Source organism: Etheostoma cragini, chromosome 7, assembly GCF_013103735.1.
Source record: "Etheostoma cragini isolate CJK2018 chromosome 7, CSU_Ecrag_1.0, whole genome shotgun sequence".
NCBI lineage: Eukaryota > Metazoa > Chordata > Actinopteri > Perciformes > Percidae > Etheostoma > Etheostoma cragini.
In genome coordinates this window covers 14,402,448-14,424,046 of record NC_048413.1, presented here as the reverse complement: position 1 = coordinate 14,424,046, position 21,599 = coordinate 14,402,448, and the positions used below count along the sequence as shown (strand labels likewise).

The 21,599-nt window shown below is 40.0% G+C and overlaps 3 protein-coding genes across 6 annotated transcripts in view; all 3 read left to right on the top strand.

Moving 5' to 3' along the window:
* The window catches only part of LOC117948347 (homeobox protein Hox-C10a-like), a 54,097-nt gene that overhangs the window by 2,066 nt on the left and 30,432 nt on the right, over positions 1–21,599 (top strand). For all 4 annotated transcript variants that reach the window (XM_034877947.1, XM_034877945.1, XM_034877946.1 and 1 more), the window contains exon 2: positions 588–1,913. In XM_034877947.1, coding sequence (XP_034733838.1) covers positions 588–865 — 278 coding nt within the window. In that variant the 3' untranslated portion in view covers positions 866–1,913. The remainder of the gene's footprint in view (positions 1–587; positions 1,914–21,599) is intronic.
* On the top strand, positions 8,750–11,229 carry hoxc9a (homeobox C9a). Its single transcript, XM_034877958.1, has 2 exons — positions 8,750–9,312; positions 10,385–11,229. The coding sequence occupies exons 1-2, from the start codon at positions 8,769–8,771 to the stop codon at positions 10,627–10,629; spliced, it is 789 nt and encodes a 262-aa protein (XP_034733849.1). The 5' UTR covers positions 8,750–8,768; the 3' UTR covers positions 10,630–11,229.
* On the top strand, positions 14,595–18,304 carry hoxc8a (homeobox C8a). Its single transcript, XM_034877954.1, has 2 exons — positions 14,595–15,347; positions 16,718–18,304. The coding sequence occupies exons 1-2, from the start codon at positions 14,912–14,914 to the stop codon at positions 17,032–17,034; spliced, it is 753 nt and encodes a 250-aa protein (XP_034733845.1). The 5' UTR covers positions 14,595–14,911; the 3' UTR covers positions 17,035–18,304.

The following is a 21,599-nucleotide window of genomic DNA, read 5'->3' as shown; positions in this document are numbered from 1 at the left end:
TGTGTGTGTGTGTGTGTGTGTGTGTGTGTGATCCCCTAGAGTCTGCAACCTAATCAAGAAATTAACTGAATGAACTGCAATAATGTGATTTTGCCTGCTATCACCAGCATGCATTGTTTCTTTGTCTTTTTTAAATCTGTTATTATGCTACAGAGACTTTCTTTTGTTTTGGATGAACCTCCAAAAAAATGCATGTGACTCCTGCTTGCAAAGGTAATAACATTTTATGGGAGTCTAAGGTCCAACACAGGCAGAAGAAGTGCTTACGCACCCTAGTTTGAGTTGATCTAATTATAGCTGTACATTACACAAAAGCAATTTGCAAGCAGTAGGAGTTGTAGAGAAAGGTGGCATGTTCAGCGTCGTTCATTTGTTCAAGTGATAGTCACGAAGAGTCCACACTCAGGTAAATCTGTTCTTCTCAACTACTCACTTTGATCAAGGTGAACGCTATAGGATGTAGATGTCCGTGTACATGTAGCATGCTATGTATTAATGGATGTTATAAAGCTACATATGATCTGTGCACAAAGCGACTTCGGATTTGGCCTCAGTTGCTCATTGTTGTCTTTCTTTTGCTCCGGTAGATGATTTATCCGCAGAAAAGACAACGGGAAGCTGGTTAAAAGCCAAAAGTGGAAGGAAGAAGCGGTGTCCCTACACAAAGCACCAGACGCTGGAGCTGGAGAAGGAGTTCTTGTTCAACATGTATCTGTCTCGGGAGCGCCGCCTGGAGATCAGTCGAAGTATCAACCTGACCGACAGACAAGTCAAGATCTGGTTCCAAAACAGACGCATGAAGCTCAAGAAGCTCAACAGGGAGAGCCGAGAAAGAGAGCACAGTGCAGTTTATAACTATTCCTGAAGAGATTTCTACCTACACATGCATTCACAGACACACACACACATACATACACACTCTTACACATGCACATACACACACCCACAAATATGCATAGACATGACAGATATAGACAGGCATGCATGTGTCATCTTATAATACATTCAATAATCATTCATCACATTTTTCTTTATGTGCACACACCACACATTCACACACACATGGCGTGCCTTCCTTGTATGAACTAGAAAACTCTGCGACCTGCAGACTAGAGTTCCAGGTGAACCCTTGCAGCATCATTGGAACAGTGAGGTGCTTTTACCTTGCAATGATAATTATAACATAACATGAAGCAAACGAGGAAGCAATCTCAAGCAGTCTATAGATAACTTGTGGCATGTAAGCAGTTTCACTTTGCTGTGCTACAGCCTAATATATGTTTTGCCACTTGTGCAGCTTCTTCGTTGTTGTCTGTTGCTGTGGCATATTCTTCGTGCAGTGTAATGTGCATGAAGCAGACGATATTAAGCTATGTCATGGCAAACGATTCCAAAACAATAAAAAGGAGGGGGAAATTGAAAGGTATTACCAACTTTGTCCTTCCCCTGGCATAGTGGTGCAAATGAGAGGGAGGGAGAGACACTGCGGATGAGAGAAGAGGATCATGGCAGTTTTAATAGAAGTGAGAGACCATAACGTTGATTTAAATATTATCCAGGTGACCACAGTAAGTCAAGGTCATAAAATTCTAATGTCAGGTTCGCCCTGGAAAGCGTTGGGGGTGGATTTTATGATCTGCAAATATAATGTGCTGCAGCAGTAAAGATGCGTTTAAAGGTGTGTGTAGAGGAGGGCTAATCCACACAGCAAAGACTGCAATGTGCAGGATCCAGCCGAGACGCTGGGCTGGATGGAGCAGCCGCCTCCACCCGGGATAATGGAGCCGGAGATAAGAAAGATGGTGGATAAAAGGGACCGCGGCGGCTGCAGGAACAATAATAACAACAGGCATCACGGCAAACACGTGGATAACTAAACGCACCGAGAAGACTTCTGCAGGAGGCAACACAAGGTAGGACTCGTGTTTTTTACTTAATATCTTTATTTTCTGTTTTGGAAAGTATGCCACATCTGTCAAGGGAGCCTTTGCTTGACAGCTCGTTTGGCACGCATTGTGCACGCCTGCACACGTCGATAGTTTATAAGTTGTTGATCATCCAGCGTGCTGCTGGTTTCTGTTTTCTTTTTTACTGCAATCAGAATGCCGGCTGCTGAACATTTAGCCTTATGTTTCTGGGTACTTACTGTGAATTATATTTTTTTCTGAAGTTTTGCTTATTTTCAATAGTTGAATAAATGGCTGTGCTGCTACAATGTGGAATTAGAGCAATGGAATATTAATATGAGCAAACAATGAACGCCATGCCGGGCTAAAGGTAGTCCACAGGCAGTGATTAGAAAGTAGTTTGGTAGACCATGTTGTGTTTTATTGCGTTGGTACTCGCCTTTACTCTTTGTGCTGAATGGTGTTAATCCTCTCTTGGCTTTTGCATGCGTTGTCCTTTCCATGGATTTGAACCCTTTTGCACGAAGCTGAAGCGTGGTTTAGGTAGTTTCATGTTGTTGGGGTTGGCTTCCTGGCTCGGCAACAAGAAACTGCCTTGATTACGTCAGTTCGTCTTCATCAAGGGCACAATTTCCGCTGAATTACCCCCTCTACTAGTCACCCAGGTTCCCGCAAATGGCATTGTAAATGAACTGAGCTGCAATACCTTGGACAGAGACGTTTTCTTTCTTTGCTGTTATTTTGTGGTGGGCTGTAAAACCTTCCGAGGCTCTCAGAAGGAGAATAGGTTGTAAACAACATGGGTAAAGTTTTAGACTGCGTTGTATTGCATCTGTCATCACTGGCTGTCTGCTTAGGTTTGTTTAGTGGTTGCAGCTGCTTTATGGTGATTCAAATAGATATATGGATAGAAAGATACCAATAGATAGATATATGTCACATATTTGACTCATTAATTTATATGACAAATTAATCTGGGTCCATAACAGGAAATGGATGCGTATTGATATTTCCATGATATTATGTGAGCATGTTTTTGTTAAAGCTAACACACGGCTGCTTGAAATGTAAAGGCTATTATTCCAAAATGCCGTCGAGCACAATTTCCAATTTGCAGCGAAGTTTTATACTGAGAAATGGGCTAAGAGTAAAATATATGTGATAGTATGATCTTATTCTTAAATTGAATTGAAATGTTTCCACAAACCTCAAAACACATATCTTACTTTTTTCAGTGAGATGCCATTCCTCTTTTTTTCCTTCTGTTTTTATTTTTTATTTTTACATTAAATAGCTTAACTACTTTAGTTTGTATCATGTTTTATTTGTTCTCATTAATCCCCCCCCCCCCCCCCCCCCGGCTCGTTAACGAGCTCTAAAATAATACTAGCTAATCTTAAATAGGCCTAAATATATTATATTGCCCTAACTATTAAGACCTAAGTTTTTAAGACTTATGTCAAGTTTATAGATACAAATGATTTCCATTTTCATTTGATTACAATAGCCTCACCATTAAATCATATTTTAGTTCAACAACACTGAATTATTTTACTTAATGTTGGCACATATGCTTATTTGTTTATATTTGTTTGTGAGCCACTAACCATCATGTATGGGCCTAACTTTATTTAAGTCTCGTCTAATCTATTTTATTATGGACATTATGGACGTGTTTGGCAGAGGTGAAATTAATACAGACCATTAAGGAAAATGAAAATCTTGAGGAAAGCGATGAGTGTTTTCAAAAGAAAGACTAAAACTTATTTACTTAAGAGTTTTTTTTTTTTGGCGCAGTCAGCATCTTTTCTGCAAGACAGTCCAGTGTTTACCCTGGTCCCTATTTCCCCTTGCTTTCTCAGCCCCCCTCCCTTTGGCGGTAGTGCAACTGGAAGAGACAGTCTGGAATCCAAAGTCACTTTCATTCAGCTCAGTGAATGAGTGTCTCCCTTGGAATGTATCACTGACAAAGACTTTACAGCGCTGGAAACAGCCCCGAGAGCTGCACAGATTCACCCTAAAACCATATACACATAAAGCAATTTATTTCACTTTGTAGTGGCGCACAGGAACTGAAGGCTTTAGTCAGCCACTTCCTTGGGACAGCTCAAGATGTGTTACTGCCACTGGCATGATCAGACATGATCCAACTATGCTAACGGATTTCTTTTTCCTTTTTTTCTGACATACATCACAGCTTTTTCTGTGAGATATCGGGGGAAATAAGCTCCTCGTGCTTTCATTTTTTTTGAAAGATAAAGTGGGTAGATGTGATTCAGAAGACGAGGGTCGTCAACTTTATTTCACTGGAATAGGTTTCGATTTGTGTTATTATATAGAACATTGTTGGAGTAGTGAAACTGAATATGAAGCTTTAAAAAAATGTAATAATTGGGAATATATGTATCCTCATTATGTGGTTTGAAACTGGCAATCAACGTAGCTGTATATGCAGAATCGACATGGATGCAAACATACCATAAATAGTTTCTTTTTATTCTAGAGATGATGATCCATATTCTTTATGAATTACCTCGCCTTTATAACCAGGAAAAGAGGACGAGAATGCAAAATGTTTGCCCTCCAGCGGCAGGCCTAGTCACCATCTATCTATCTATCTATCTATCTATCTATCTATCTATCTATCTATCTATCTATCTATCTATCTATCTATCTAATTATCTAATCAGCAGTAGCTCTGAGATCATCTTATGATGAAAAATGGATGGATTTTATCAAGTGTTTTGATTTAAAATGCTTTTGGGACAGTCTGGAAGGATAATTGACCATGAAGAGGCGTGTTTGGATGAAAGTGTAATATTCAGGGGCATATGTGCGGTCTACGTTCTGTCAACACATGAGTGTTATAAATAACTTTTCATATCCACTCTGAATTTTCCATATGGAGAGTTTAAGCGCGTATAATATGGTTAAAAAATGTGGCCTATATAGGCCAGAATAAACAACTTCGTTGGTTTAACTGCGCTGTGCGTGTGTTTTTAGAAGAATGGCCTGTTGGAGGTTCATGGGCAAATGTACTTTTCTCATGTGTTTACTATTTCTTGGAGGACATTAGGCTAAATTTAATATCTTCAATACTAATAGAATAGTTAAACCCGATTTGCTCTGTCATCACACAGAAGCCAACAAATGGGACGGCAAGTGTGTGATAATAGAAAGTCATGTTGCAACGCAGAGCGTTTGTTTGTATTCATCCATTCGGCAATGACACAAACTGGTTGTGCTGGTGAAAGTGACAACAAACAAAGTTCAGACTCCCTTGACAATGAAGACGAATCATCTTTACGTGCTCATTAATAATCAGTCTTTCGTATTCTGTGCTTGTATCTACTTTATGATTGTAATAACACAACACACATGGTAATCTGCAGCCAGTCATAATCTACCATTCACACATTTCAACTGTTCCGTCTGAAGATGTAGTTTTGTTGTTTAACCATACGGACAGATTCATGGTTCATTGATGCTGCCCTGTTCAATAGTTGTCGTTCTTAGGATTTTTATCTGGGGAACTACATTTAGGCTATTAGAAAACTACATCTTCAATAATAGGCGCAAGTCATTTAAAACTTGTTTTTGCCAGTAATAGGAAGCGTCATCGCACTGCGGCTACGCCAATAAACCCAGTTGGGTGTCACTGTATTTTTTTTTGTCCATTAGCTTATTATCTAAAACAGAAACAACATTATCCACCTCACCCATGCTAACATTATCCCCGTATGCCTTTTATAATCCGTATTTGGTCATAATTTTGAATGGAAAACCGAATTGTGCAACGTGTAGAAATGTCAGAGCCAGACGGAATAATAGCATCAGTTTCAAGCATTGTTCTCATTCATTTATTTAATGGTCATTAACGTAGGCCTTTATGAATTACTTTGCATCTGAGACGTATATACAAATATACCCTGAAGATGAAAACACAAAGTAAGCTCTATGATCCGAGTCTAGATGGTGTGAGTTGTAAAGACTTCAGAGGCAAATTTGTGATTTTGGACAAAATGAATAAAATGGACCTCACTTGACTATAGACGAACATAGAGCCTATCTAAAAGCAAACCAACAGTTTCTTATCATTTTTCTTTTTCCTAACGTGTACTGTTACTTTATTTATCTATTTCTAGTCTTCATTTACATGTATTGGTGGTACTGGATCATGTTCAAAACCAAGTGACAAACCATTAGCTTACTTTTTGTTTACAAAGTAGCAAATAGCAAACCGTGTTTCTATAGGTAAAAATGTTTTAAAAACGACATGTTTAGCGATGCAACAGAGAAGCATTTCTTCCATCTTAGAAAAAAAACAACAACAAATGAATATTTAATGATGCAATCGTTTTTATTCTTATAACCCAACAAACATGATAAACGACTGAATAGATAGGCTGCATTGTAAAAATGAGAAAATTCTCACTTCTCCTTGATGGACACACACACACACACACACACACACACACACACACACACACACAGACACACACTCTCTCTCTCTCTCTCTCTCTCTCTCTCAAAACACAATACAGAGGATTATTCACAAGATTACTCTAGACATAGAAATGAGCTTTATAATGTATTTACATGACCATATGTTATGGTAATAAATGGCCAATTAATTCTTTTTTTATTTCATTAATTAATTAATTTTATTCTGCTTTAATGCAACGTTAATGGACTTAGAGCTTTTAAGAGACATTTGTTAAAGAGTTGTATTTCTGCAGACATGTGGGGAATTGTTTGACTCTCCGCAGACTTGCGCATTCATCAGCACTCACCAGGACACCATTTGGCGTAATCCGGGTTAAGGTCTGGCGTCTGGCCTTTTAAATTTCATGGTTGAATCTGAACTCAGCAGCATGACAAACATCGCACTTCCCAATGCTGATGCTTATTACATTTTGTTTCGCGTCATGACGTCCAGATAACACATCCGTTGTTTTCCAAGTGTATGGAATTAATACTAGAGTTAAATTTAGTCAAGACTAATTAGTGACATCATGTGATTCTTGTAGCTTGGCGATGACAAAGGCAAGATTTGTTTTCTAGAGATTTTCCCTACCGATACACTCCACGTGTTATTATCATTGGGATTTATTTTAAATTTGGTCTTTTCGGCTCTCTGGTTAAACTGCCTGTTCGTATTTATGTAACAAAATGTACCCATGCAGTTTGTTTTAATTCCAGCATAGTGAAGTGTGATTTGTTCGGCTGCACTATAATTTCACTCCTGCAGGTCTACACACCCTTATTTAGCTCCCTCGTCTTAAAGTTTGCAATAGTTCAATTCGTTTTTTTTTTTTTCAAACAACTGGGCAACAAAAGAAAAAATAAATGTTTCAACCAGCAATTACGCACATCATCATAAAACACGACATAAATTACATACACAGGTACAACATGCATGCATACAGGTAAGGAATAACACTCATCAGCATCACCGTTTCTCAAACGTGTACAAATACACACTCCTGCACCGAAGTCACCAAATCACAGGAATAGAACGTGTGCAGCTTTTAGGATTTAAAACGCTATGTTGTTGTCGACCGCTTCCAGTCTACACATGTGCATTAAACGTTCAGTAGCCTATCTATGTCACAATTAGTTTAACTTGTAATATGGAATAAAGCTTTATATTTCTAAATAGTGTTCCCTGGGACACTGGTGTCTTCTTCGGTTAGTCTTGTTTCATCGTATATTAGTATTGTATTATTCGCTGTGGCACTGCAGCCCTGCAGAAGAGTTCAGGGTTGATTCACAGTCTACTAACTGACAAGCTACTCTAGTATATCTCAGGGCAAAACGGTAAACTCTTGTCATTAGATACGAGAGTAACATTATCCCTGTTATAAAAGCTTTCATAGTTAGACCTTTAACGAACCTTTTTACCTCCTCTGCTCTCTGCAGTCTTCTGTTTCCTGTCTCCGGCCTTTCTGTTTGATAGGAATTGTTTCGTGTGCATACAGTGGTGGTGGTTTTATGTTAAGCGAGGAACTCGGATGCAGTCTTATTAACGACACGTTTATGAACAATCAAATGGTCCTCGTTAAAATTTATTGATGGGCATAAAAACATAGACGGTCACTAGCCGAATATAACCCGCTGCAGTGGGCTGCCTGTCAAGAATCTGAATCCTCTCTCCTATCTCCGCAGATCCAAAATGTTTGGTTGGTTGTGCCCTCTTTTAAACGGTGTAAAGTTAATTGTTGGCGTATCTTGCATCCCGTATTTTGATTCCCTCTCTTGTCTGTCTAGTCTACATGTAGCTAATGTGAAGGCGAAATAAACAGCATAACACGGGAAGGTATAAACCCTTCACCTTATCAAATATGCTGCTCCTTTGATAAAGATAAAAGGCGTCAGCGATACAATAAACACTCTAATTATGTAATACTATCCATTGCAATAACACCGGGCTACGATAGATTTTGCCAGACAGAGATTGATTACACCATCAAATAGTGCCTTGCTCGGTTTTAGACGTAACAGTGCGCAGGTCTACTGCGACTAGAGAAAGATCCACTAGTAGCACTACAAAGGCAAGTTTTCTTTATTAAAGAAACATGGTTGTTAAAGTTACCTCTAATACGTCCCAGAAAAAGAGCAAAAGAGCACATTCTTTAATCCGATTATGTGCACTGGTATCCCAGGATAAGTGGCGCATTGATCCACTGTACAATTTTTGCTCGGGTAAATAGAATCACGTGTCGGCGAGGCAGCCAATAGCAGCCAGGGAAGCGCTGAGAAATAATTACCTGCCTTGATTGTTCTATGGCTAGATAAAAAAGTACACATACACTCCATATAATAATCGGATGCATGTAAAAGAGTCGGGGAAGCTTCGACATGTCGACCACGGGTCCCATAAGTAATTATTATGTGGACTCCTTGATCAACCATGAAAACGAGGATGTCCTTGCTGCAGCTCGGTTTTCGGCTCCCGGTTCGCACCCAGCCGGCCCTCGTCCGACGTCTCTAGTACCGGAGTGTGCTGATTTTCCTTCCTGCAGCTTCGCACCCAAGGCACCCGTGTTCTCCACCTCCTGGACCCCTGTACACTCCCAGTCATCAGTGGTTTACCATCCATACAGTCACCAACCTCATTTAGGCACAGACTCGCGGTATATGCGGTCATGGCTGGAGCCGATATCAGGCGCCGTGCCTTTCCATGGCTATCCGGGGAACAGCAGGCATTATGGGCTGAAGCCCGACGCCTTTCAGGAGCACAGAGCCGCCGAGTGTCTCGGCTCCAGCGGACGGACCTACACGGATTATCTGTACTGCTCGTCCACTGACATGCGAGAGAAGACGCAGCAAAATATCCCCTCTCCCGAGTCGGAGGTCCTGACTTCAGGGAAACATAAAGACGAGAAGCCGGAGCTAGATCCGAGTAAGTTCAAGCTCCTACAGTCTTTTACAACCGAGGGGGAGTTTTGGTTTGGGATTGTGTAAAGCTGCTTTTGCTTAGAAGCATTTTAACGTCCCGCATAACGTGAAATTATAAACTGTTTCATCCTCCCATTTCAGCTGAGCAGAATCGCCTTTGCTAGGGGGGGGGGGGAAAGCTTTAGGAACTATAAAAGACAAACGCTACTAGGCTAATATTGGGGCTATAAAACCAGCCGGGGTTGTAAACATGGACTCAAACCTACAGGAAGACGTTGAATTTGGAAGGCTGTTGCATAGTGTTAAAACATGCAAGGTGCTGTTTTAAGAGAACAACGTAAACCGACATGTGATATAATATTCATCACTAAATGCTTCATAAAAATCCTTTATAATGCCTTTTTTACGAACATATGTTGACCAGTGCCATTACGCACGGCACATGCAGCCCTATAAGCCGACTTCCAGTCCTGCTTTTTTTTTCATTTAGGCCCGTCTTGTGAGGAAAAAGCCAATTCCTGGCTCAATTTGATGGTCAAATATGCCTACATTATTTACCCACATAATAAAGAGAAGATCATATATTGCATATAGATATGAAAATGTCCTCTCCTATCTGGGTCCAAAGCATATTCACATGACTCTTCCAGCCAACTTGAGGAATGTAGGGAGATACTGGAGGACTTTCACCACGGACCTGTAAAGGCTTGAACCACGGGCCATTTTATGGGCCAATAAAGTGAATAAGCGCATTGAGTATTTTACGACGTTGTTACTCACAAGTCAAGGGGACAAGGAAGCAAATCAGTGTATGGTTTGATAGTCTGAGGCTGAGAATCTTCCCTCAACATTTTTACTATCAGCTTAGCTTTAATTGTAAACATCAAACTTGTGTATGTTTTGTCATTGTTTTCAATTGTAGCACCTTGTGATGAGGCCACGGAATTATAAATCCAAAGCCAAATTTTGTCATTGTTTCAGTTTTTAAAATGCGTCACAGTGTCGCCCATGTATTTTGTCTTTATTACTATTATTATTGTTATTATTTTTATTATTGTTATGATTTTTACTTGCAGATAACCCTGTGGCAAATTGGATACACGCCCGCTCCACGAGGAAGAAGCGATGCCCTTACACAAAGTACCAGACTCTCGAACTGGAAAAGGAGTTTTTGTTCAATATGTACCTTACTAGAGACCGCCGATTCGAGGTCGCGAGGGTCCTGAATCTGACCGAGAGACAGGTCAAAATCTGGTTTCAGAACCGGCGAATGAAGATGAAGAAAATGAACAAAGAAAAGACCGACAGCAAAGAACAATAATGTGGACTGCAGTCACAAACCAACCATAGTAACCACTAGTCACATGGACAGCACAGATGTACCAAAACACACGATGATCCCCCTCTCCTCTTCCTCTTCGTATTTATCACTTTGTTGGATTTTCTATTAACCTTAACTTCGAGACTGTTTGATTCTGATTATGTTATTTTCCAGTGCACACTGATGTGTTCACCTATATTACAAAAAAAGAAAAAAGAAACTTCTAAGGGAGATAATTACGTGCTGCCTTCACTTCGAAATACCTTTACGTTTTTTTGTAAGAGAAATTATACAAGTGCAGTTTTGGACATGTTAAAACTGTCTGAAGAAAGAGAATACTTGAATTCTTTTGAATTTCACAATCCCATAATTTATGATGTGAATGTTTTCTTTCATGTTTCTTCCTTTGTACGTTGTTGTGCAGGTGCAGTATTTTGTACAGAAACTGAACATCTGCCATCGGACTTGTCTGTCTTGTATTTTTGTGATAGCTGTTGCTGTATTTGTGCATCTTTTTTGATTGTAGCCTACGAGTTTAACGATAGAGTGTAGAAGACCTCTGCAAATATAAACATTATTACTAAGTGCTTGTATGCTGTGTTCATTGTGACTCACGAGGGTATTATATTTGCGACCAAACACATTTAGTAATTAGTACTGGGCGGCAGAGAGGGCCTAACAAACAGGATCTCATTAAATATCACCTTAACTATTGGCTTGATTAAATAAAAAAAATCCCGCAGATAAATGGAGTTACCAAATCACTGTTGACTATACATGTTGCAAACAGAGGGACGTTTGCTAAATAATTATGTCTCCACAATTCTTTGTCTTATGTTTTTCCCGACGAGCATTCCTCCAAGCAAGCAAAGGCCTTAATGAGCTCTGCCGCCGCAAATAATGGCGAGGTCGAAAAAATTACGTTGTCAGAGCAGTTAAACATTGTGGTATTTAGCTTTGCATAACTTGAAATTTGGGTCTTAATTAGCATTATTTAAGCCTCTTCCACGTATTTGCAGGTATGCTTATATTTATGGATAAGTGCACACACGCCAAATAAACACAAATAGTCCTGTTTGGTCTTTTTGAGAAGACAAGTAGCCTACATTTCCCTAATAAGCACCGGTTTTACTGTAAAATAATTACTTTATGGTGTACGGTTCTACTAATATTGATGATATGTAGCTCTAGGCTATAGTTAATTTAACTTGAACAAAAAACTTATAGGAGTAGAAGATATATGTGACACGTGCACGATATTTGTTTTATTGCTCTATGCCTTGTGCTATGTTTAAAAGAACCCAAAACTATTTGTGAAATTGTCACACTTCCAAGAACGTGTATCAATATTAACATCTGCTATGGAGTGTTTTTCTGAATGAATTATCTTTATAAATAGTCGTGTTAGTTGAATGCGTTCGCCAGGCCCACAGGCGATTCGAAAATCTGAGACTAAATTTAAACATTGAGTGTAAACGTCAGAGACAATTTCCCAAGTCTCGCATTTGTTTCCTGGGCTAGGCCTAAATTACCTTTTTGTGGTGGCAAACAATACGGACAGGATGCTGTAATTTCAAAGCCTAATCCAGTGCATTTCCGCTCAGCTCGGACAAAACTGTCAGTTTTACAGCCCCTGTTCGAGCTCGGCTGTTTGTCTCAAATGCAGACGAACAAAGCAAACTCGACTAACTGGCTAGACGTCTGGGCTAAATTACTTTATGGTTTTAATGGACGGTGGTGGTGGTGGACCCCTTCAAAGGAGACTCGTACACACTGTTCAGAAGACTTTTGCCTTGTGAGCCAGCCGCTCTTCATCACATGAGTGGGCTATTAGCCTACAATTAGAGGGAGAGAGAAACGTCAATAGTTATTGTACACAAATATGAGTTCTGCAGATCTCTGTTATCTCTTATATGAGAGGAGGTAGCGGCCATGGCAGGAAAAGGATACAGCCCAACAACTACTTCAAACCGGCTGTAAAACAGAGGGGAATGGCGGCATATAGTTACAGATCTGGTAGTAAATGGCTTCTTTAACGTTGCTTTATTTCAGGAAGAGGACGTGATACGTATAACGTTTGGACAAATGGGGAGACCCTTTCTGTCCACATCACAGTTGCTTCTCATTGGTGGATTCATTCAGGTTTAGGCACACATCTGTACACTAGATGACGCTGTTGGTCCATGTTTTGAGCGAGGTCTGTGCGATAAAATGTTTCTTTTACAGCTCTGTGGCTTGGCTGAAAAATGAAGAGTAACTTATCGGTGACAAAATGACAGATACGCTCATCCACCGCATTTTGTGTAATGGGCCACAGAGCAGAACTCCACAATGCAGCGAGCTGGTGGTTGTGTTGGACACAGAGTGTGTGCATGACCAGGATTTGTATATTTTTTTTCTGTCTCTTGAGTTACATTTATAATTAACTTTTTGTCTCTTTCTCGGTTTAAACACTTCTCTAATTGCCCCTAAATTTCTGAGTTAATTGTGAGGTTGTGGTAGTTATTTATTTATTATTGTGTACTCAATAAAAATAGGATTATTTTGCTGGGGTAGTTTTGACAATAGTCTACAATATCTGCATTTTGGATAGGAAAATACGGCATTGCGTTTAGATTTTTTGCACTTGTTTTTATTTTATTTCATGGTGTAAATTAAAAAAAACGTTGTTAAAATACTTAAGAAGAAAAACAAACAAAGAAACACATAATTTACACAACAACAACATAATAAATGAACAGCCGGAAACAATTAAAACACATAAAGTCTTTAATAACAATTTGCAACAACAACACTGACAGCAAAAACAACATCAACAACATTATAGGTAATAATAATAACATCATACAACATAAAATCATAATAAATAATATTAGTAGGCTATAGCCTAATAATAGTAATGTTGATAATAAAAATAATGTAATTGTAACTGCACAGTTTGTTAAAAAAAAAAGACAGTTACTGCTCATTTACATCTCGTCGGTTGTGACGTCTGTACCAGCAGCTGAAAGACCCCAAGAAGTGTGCAACAATGATTGGCAATCTGCATATTTATAGTGTGTGAAAGGTCTATAAATTCGCCCAGTGCGCCTTACATATTTTACGATGATGTGTATAAAACGTCAGTAACAGCCAAAAAAACACACTGGCATATTTGGAGATAGAGCCCATACAACTATTGAGCTTGGAAATGTGCGCGCGCTCATTGTAGCTAAACATCTGATGTAACATTTTATGAACTCCTCCACGTGGGAGATTTACTGCTTATCCTCGTCGGTTTTACGGGGTCAGTAAGTGGCACCTAGTATTCACAGGTCGTGTTTACATTTGCGTGTGTCGGTGTTTTACAGCGCATGGTGCAAGTGTGTCGCCCTGGCCTTTACTCGATTACACGAGGATGAGGTTATGTCTTATTCTCACACATTGTTTCCCTTGTATGTCATAGTTTCAATGTTGTCTCGCTTTGGCATTTTTTAGCGTTGCTTTATGTAACCGTTTGGGTGTTCTCAAATGCTATGTTGACCTCCTGGAGCCCATAAAAGCTCCACTATTTTCTAGAAATCAGTGTATGAGCTTCAGTAGGGCCTCTCAGGGCAAACAACAACTCATAACAGCTTTATCCGTTTTCTAAAGAGGGAACCTTCCCTGCTTTGTACACCTCATAACCTCCATACGACAAAAGCAAAGTGTATGTGTGTAATGTGTCTTAGTCTTTATCTTAACCAGTCCACTTCTCCATTGATCAGCTAATAACAAAGATTTCTTTGTGATAACCATAACATTGATCATATTTAAAGCCTCTTGGGTTGTTGGTTTTGATTAGTGCAGCTCTTTCAAGGTGGATATACGTAGGGCCCACGTCTGACCGGTCGTAGGAAGATGAAGGGGTGGGGGTGGAGGAGGGTGGGGGGCGCTTGTGGTGGGGGTGGTTCGGTGGGAAGCTAAAAAAAGGAAAAAGAAAGAAAAGAGCAGCGTCTGTGACTGTGCCGGTGGAGCAAGCCAGCTTTAACCTTTGCTAAGGCACACCCAAAGCACATACCATGAGCCGGGTTTGAGCCTGCGAAATCTGGGGAAAAACACTCACGACTGCGAGAGAAATCGGATGAGAGGAACGGCTCAGACAGAGTGAGCTGCCGTAGATTGTCCAAAGGGGCAGCGTTTCTCCTAGTTCCGGTTTGTCTGCCTGTGCGCGCTGTGCGAGTTGGGACCCTAAACAAAAGGCTGCCATCATCCTAAAGGAGATATTCTGCGAGAGAGCCCGTCTGCTTGATGCTAACTAAACATGAGCTCCTATTTTGTTAATCCTCTTTTTTCTAAGTACAAAGGCAGCGAGTCACTGGAGCCAACTTACTACGACTGCAGGTTTCCACAAAGCGTTGCCCGCAGCCACACGCTGGTTTACGGACCCGGAGCAGCCGCACCGGGCTTTCAGCACCCGTCCCATCATGTGCAAGACTTTTTCCACCACGGGACCACTGGGATCTCCAACCCCGGATACCAGCAAAACCCTTGCGCTTTGGCTTGCCACGGGGATGCAACGAAATTTTATGGATATGAAGCCCTTCCGAGGCAAACGCTTTATGGTACCCAGCAAGACGCGAGCCTAGCGCAATACCCAGACTGTAAATCGTCGAGCAGCTCTAACCCCGGAGAAGGACAAGGCCACTTAAATCAAAACTCCAGTCCCAGTCTTATGTTTCCTTGGATGAGACCCCACGGTCAGAAATATTTCCTATTCTTTCAATGTTACTCTGTGCGCGCGCGTGTATGTGTGTGCGTGTTTGTGTCTGTGTGTGTGTGTGTGTGGGTGTGTGTCTGCTTGGGTGTATGTGTCTGCTTGGGTGTATGTGTCTGTTTTCATTTGTGCTAAATATTCTTGAATATACACGAGGGTATCTCTTAACTATAAAACGAAATAAGTCAGGGAACATGATGGGGCACATACAACCGGCACTGCATGCTGCTGTTAACTCTGCAGCACATGTCCATACAGGGCTGAATTTTTGCTTTCAAACGTGCCTTTAAACAACCAATTGCTGATCGCAGCTCATGACAGCAGCCTCTTTGAAGTCAATTATCGTTGTCATAAGATATTTCACTAACTAGAAACGCACTAGGGGGAATAACGAATAAGTCATAGTTTAAATCATGGTGGTGCCACACACTAGCATGCAGAGTGACAGGAGGGTTAGCTGGAACACAACATGACCCGATTATCCAGAATCCGGGTTTTAGGGGTTTGGGGGTAATTTGACCCACAGGCCCAATGTGGCTCAGACTCATACAGCCATAATCATAAGGGCTTTGTAGATATTACCTCTACCATTCATGGATCATTCTGCTCTGGCTATCAGGCTACATACTCCACACAGGTGGAAGCTTCATTTTGATCTGCTCAGAGATATTTCTCATTAGCCTGACCCCATCTGTTGTTACAGTGCATCTCTTTTCTCATACCTTGCCCCCTATCTTTTCTTATTTTCCTTATGTGTGTGTCGCTCTGTGTGTGGCTGAAAATCTCAACCAGGCTTGTACAGGCCCTGTTGCTAGTGAGGAAACCCATACTAATTTATGTGCTTCTACACGTATGGTTTAACTACTAATCTAAATTAGAATGTATTGATGGTTTGGGGAAAATTATCATCAAGACACTGATGGCAATATAGGACACTCTTGCCTACATTTATTGATATAGTGATTAATAATTGATAGCCATTTTCAATACAAATACAGAATATTTTCACACTCACCCACTAACTCTTTAGTCAAAGTGGGCGTAAAAGTCGGAGCACCTGCAGACAGATCTGTAAATGGAACAAACATGAATGAAACTTACAATTACGTTTAGAAATTCCACAAGGAATACGAACTGTATTGCTTAACAGATTTACCCATCTCACACTTTAAATAAGGGCTCCCCCGCTCTTACTCAGTGAATGTGAATAGAAGGTGAAAGCTATATGAAGGAGCTGAACGATTAGTATCCATTCATTCTGCAAACGCGGAATTCATTATGAGTCATCTGAATGATTTTTTTATTGGGGGCCGTTGTCCGTCCAGCTAACCTATTGGCTTTATTTTATCCAAGCCCCAGGTAGACGGAATGGGAGGCAAACCTACAGTCGTTACCAAACTCTTGAACTGGAGAAGGAGTTTCTCTTCAACCCCTACCTGACCCGCAAGCGAAGGATCGAGGTGTCTCACGCCCTGAGCCTCACCGAGCGGCAGGTGAAGATTTGGTTTCAGAACAGGAGGATGAAGTGGAAAAAAGAAAACAACAAAGACAAGTTTCCGGGTCAGAGAGGAGAGGCTGAAGCCGAGGCCGAGGAGGACGGCAACGAGGACGGTGAAGGGGAAGAGGCAGAAGAGAAAGAAGCGGAAGAGAAAGAAGAGACCAAGGAGTGATTTTATGGTCCTTTTTATGGTTGAAAAAGAGAAAAAAAGAGAGGTCCCATAAAGAGACGAAAAGTCACAAGGAGTCAGAGAGCGCGTCAACTTTATGACCACCCTTTCATTATGTCAAGAGGAAACAGGAATCTCTCTTAATATTGCTGTCATAAATAGACAAAATTCTCCCTTCTCACGATTATCCTAACATGAGTTGCATTTGGATTTGGATTCTGTAGAAGCTACACACGCCTGTAGCTCATTTCCTTTGATAGAACAGTCATCCTTGCCAAAAGAGGGTCAATTAAAACGCATGTTAGATGGAAAAGACTTAGCTATTTTTTTTTTACCAATTTTGCTTTTAATAACTGTATCAGAAGCATAGCCAAATAAGATCAGAACATGACCAACGCCGACCTGTGTTGTAAATATATCATAGCCTACATTTAAAAGAACATGGACGTCATTTCAGAGTACCCTTTCCGAAATTGTAAAGGCAATGTATGGCCTATAACTTAGTAGTAAGTATTCAAACATCATCGCAGCAGTTACATTGGCTAACGACCTGTGTAGGAACCACAAGTTTTATTATTCGAATTGTTACTGTTACTGTTTTACTCGTTTTCATGTGAATGGCCTAGACAAAGATAGCCATTAGCTCCTCAGACATCTTTTTCTAGGATTACCAGGGAAATGCAATCGTTTGAAATCCTTTGATGCTACCTAAACCTGGGAGAATTGCAATAGAGATTTCTGAATATAGAGATTTCAGATGGTTTTAATTTTAAAAGTGTTCTATATCATCATTATATTAAGTTATGTATGTAGCGTTTAGCCTACCCACTATACAATATACACTTGTTGAAGACAATTTGTGAGTCTTGGGAAGACAATTAGTTTAAAGCCAAGCAAACTATTTTGAGATTGTACCACGGCACTACCTAAACTCAGAGCTTTGCCTTTGCTGAATTTATATTTCTCACTTGTGGCATCGCTCTGATTCGATTGCAAGCTATTTTCCCAACAACTAAAACTGCCTATAACGCACATTTACTGTGTATGATAATACATGCTACAATTACAAGGATTTTAAAATAAGGGAATTTTTATTTTAATGTGCTGGTGACATAGCGTAGTTGTTTTGCACTGAATATAATCTTTATGTACGTCTTGTTATATATTCATGTTAACAATATGCTCGTTTCCATGGTGTTTCTCCTGTGAAAGACGGAATTGTCTGTCCCCGCCATTGTTGATGTAAAAATTACAAATAAACAAAATGGCTCACGATAATTTCTGTTTTTGTATTGATATTACAGCCTCGGTTACTGAAATTATACCCCCCCCCCCCCCCCCCCCTCACACATGAACATCTCAGTCCAGTTTAAGCGAACACATTATGTGACCTTTTTCCCCTTCTATGCTTCACTCTCTAACGACTTATGAACTTTGGGATGCTGTGGAGCCAAATATGAGCCCCAGTTTTCATATCCAGAAGTACGGAGATACAAATAATCATTGAGGAAATGGCTAAACCTGCAACAATGGTGATGTTTTGATGATGCTTTGATTTCGCGTCCACATGCGCTAAAAACCTTTCCTGGCGGCGGCATGAGGGGAGAGGACGCGTGGGCATATTGAATAGCCTCTTGGCTGAAGTTAGCCTAATTTAAACTTTTCAACTTATTCAATTAAAAACCGCCAGACATGCTTTTGTAGACGTATCACTTTACCTTTTAAGGAAAGGTTGCGAATCCCATTCACAGCATGCTACCCTCCAAAGCCTGAGTCGTGTTTGATTCATCCTCTTAATAAGAAACTTCCTCTCTTCAGGGAAGACACGAAGCTGTTCTTAATGAATCTCTGGATGAATAATGGCTGTTCGAGATGAGATGAACAAACATCTGGCGCGATGTTAATAATCAGACGAAATAATGACAAAGCACAGGGGAGGCTTTATCTGTCTATACCATGCAAGGTGTGAAACTTTGTGTCCAGACAAACCTCCGGAAGACATCAGAGCGATGAAATCAAAGCGGACAGGAGGCCAAGTGCAGGTAACACCTTGTGTCTCCTCCTCTCCTGTCCAGCTGCTGCTGCTTGTGTGATGACTGTTGAGAATAAACGTTAACAGTCAACATACGATCAGAGTATCACTGGAGTAGCAGAAGCACTTCCATGTGTCTCAAACGGTGCAGCTTAGGTCACTCAGGATGTTTCAGTAAATAAAATACTCGGTCATGTATTAATAGTAGGCAGATACTTCTTTTTCAAATCATGGAATTGGATCTCTGGCTACTAGCCTACTGTTTGCAACAGAATTTCTAACTGAAATACGGGCTGTATTTTTACTAGTGTAGGCTATATAAAAATAATATATATATATATATATATATATATATATATATATATATATATATATATATATATATATATATATATATATATATATATATATATATATATATATATATATATATATATATATATATATATATATATAATGTATTAGAACTAGGCCACATCTCGACTAATGAAAAGTACTGTCTCTCCGTGTAGTTTTTTGTGTCATGCAGCTAAATTATTCAAACGTCTGTTAGCCCTCCTGCTTTTTATTTTTTTTTTTTTGTATCTAAGCAAGCTGAAGTGATCCATTCGATGTGTGTATGAGACACTAAGGATGCAAATACTTCACCGTGCGGACTACTGTCAGGTGGGACTTTTATTCCTTAAACGGATACTATTTACTTATTAGGTATTTCACTTTAATTCAAAGGTTAAATACAAATGTAATAAAAGTTTGATAATTTCTTAAGCTTGAAGGTAGATGATGACTTTTGGACAAATTAAGGACTAAACGGAATCCGTGTGTGTTTTTAGACACATACATTAAAAAATACATAAATGAACAAAGCTGCATAGTGTTCTTCACATGACGGTTGTTTTCTTAATGTTTTTATTTGTTTTCAGTGAAACGAACTTACAGATAAACAGAGGAACATTTATTCAGTTTGATTGGTAAAGTTGGTGTAGCCTAACGAATGAAAACGATACCACAGCGCAGTTTTACATGCAGGCTTAACGATTGCATTTTAACAAACTGGCTTTTCAATTTTCCTCAATGTAAGTCCAAGCTGAAGCCACAAAATCAAATAGGGTTTCGCAGATTCTCAGTGTAGGGCTGTTTCCCCTCAATTGTGTCTTGTATTTGTTCGAATGAGACAATGTTGCGTCAAAGCGCAGCCCATCCAGGGTGTTTATTTCTCTATTTACGTGCGTGTGTTCTTTAGAAAATTCCGGATGTGTTCCCAAGTCCTAGCTATTCTGCACCGTTTGTTTGTTTGCTTGTGTGTGTGTGTGTGTGTGTACTTTTACCACAGGGTTGACATTACCAATAAAGTTTAGTGTACCTGCTGTAAACTTTATTGGCGGTGTAAAGGCACGGCTTGGATGGGTCTGCATCTTTTGTCTGTGTGTGCCGAGGCTCAGTGTGGAGATCACGGCCTGCAAGGACAAGGTGCACCGCTCATCCAAGTATGTAACTTAAATGTCTCTGGTTATTTTGGTGTAGTGTTTATTTTATTCGTTATCAGACTACATGCCATCATTTTCCTTTAAAAAAAGCGAGCCTAGACTAGAAGTCTTGTTCTAGTGGGGAAAAACCTGCACTATGCTCAAATTAAATGATTTCTCATCTAGTGTTCTCTTCATCTTGAATCCTCTTACCCTTCAATCTCTTAAATATATTTTAAGGAAACACATTTGTCAAAGCTGAAGACATTTTCTTGTAAACCCTTGGCCGCCTCATGTTCTCATTTCTAAGATGAAAAAATGTATGTCCGTAGATTCAAATGCGTAATTTTTTTCCTTCTGGGTGTGTTTCTCATGTATCCTGTTGAAAGTTGGGACAAGATTTACAGTGTATGTTGTTTCTTTGTCAGAAGGTTAGAAAGCGCGCGGGCGTGTTTGTGTCCGTTCTCTGCAGCCTCAAACTGTTTCAAGTTTAAAAACACGACTACTCCTTTCAGCACTTAAGGCGAGTTAAATTTAAATTTGACATAATCTTGATATTACGCATGTACCATGGGCATCTAGTTAATGTTTTGTGTGATAAGTGTAACCTTATATGTGCTTACTGGCATGCAATCCATCCTGAGAATCAGCCACAGAGAAAATGGCCTTAATATGAAAGTATCGTTTAGCTAATTGAAGTTTAATTGGACGTCTCTCTCTCTCCCTCTCTCTCTCTCTCTCTCTCTCTCACTCTCTCTGTCTCTGTTTCTGTTCTTCTCTCCCCTCTCTCTCTTTTTCTTACTCACACACTTTTGTTTTCCATTTCTCTTTGGCTTGGGTACATCATGGCATACAGCTTGTCCACCAGGGGAACTGTCATTTTTCTTTGACGCACGTCTAATTTGTGACATATGGGAAATCGTAGTATCACGTACCATGTCATGTGGCCATTTTTAGTTTAGTGCAATCGAAAAAGAGAAAATGGGAAAGATGGGTGCAAACATTCCTGGTTGTTAAAGGGAGAAATTTACAGCTGAGTAATAAAAGTTTACGACTGAATCCTCCCTGCG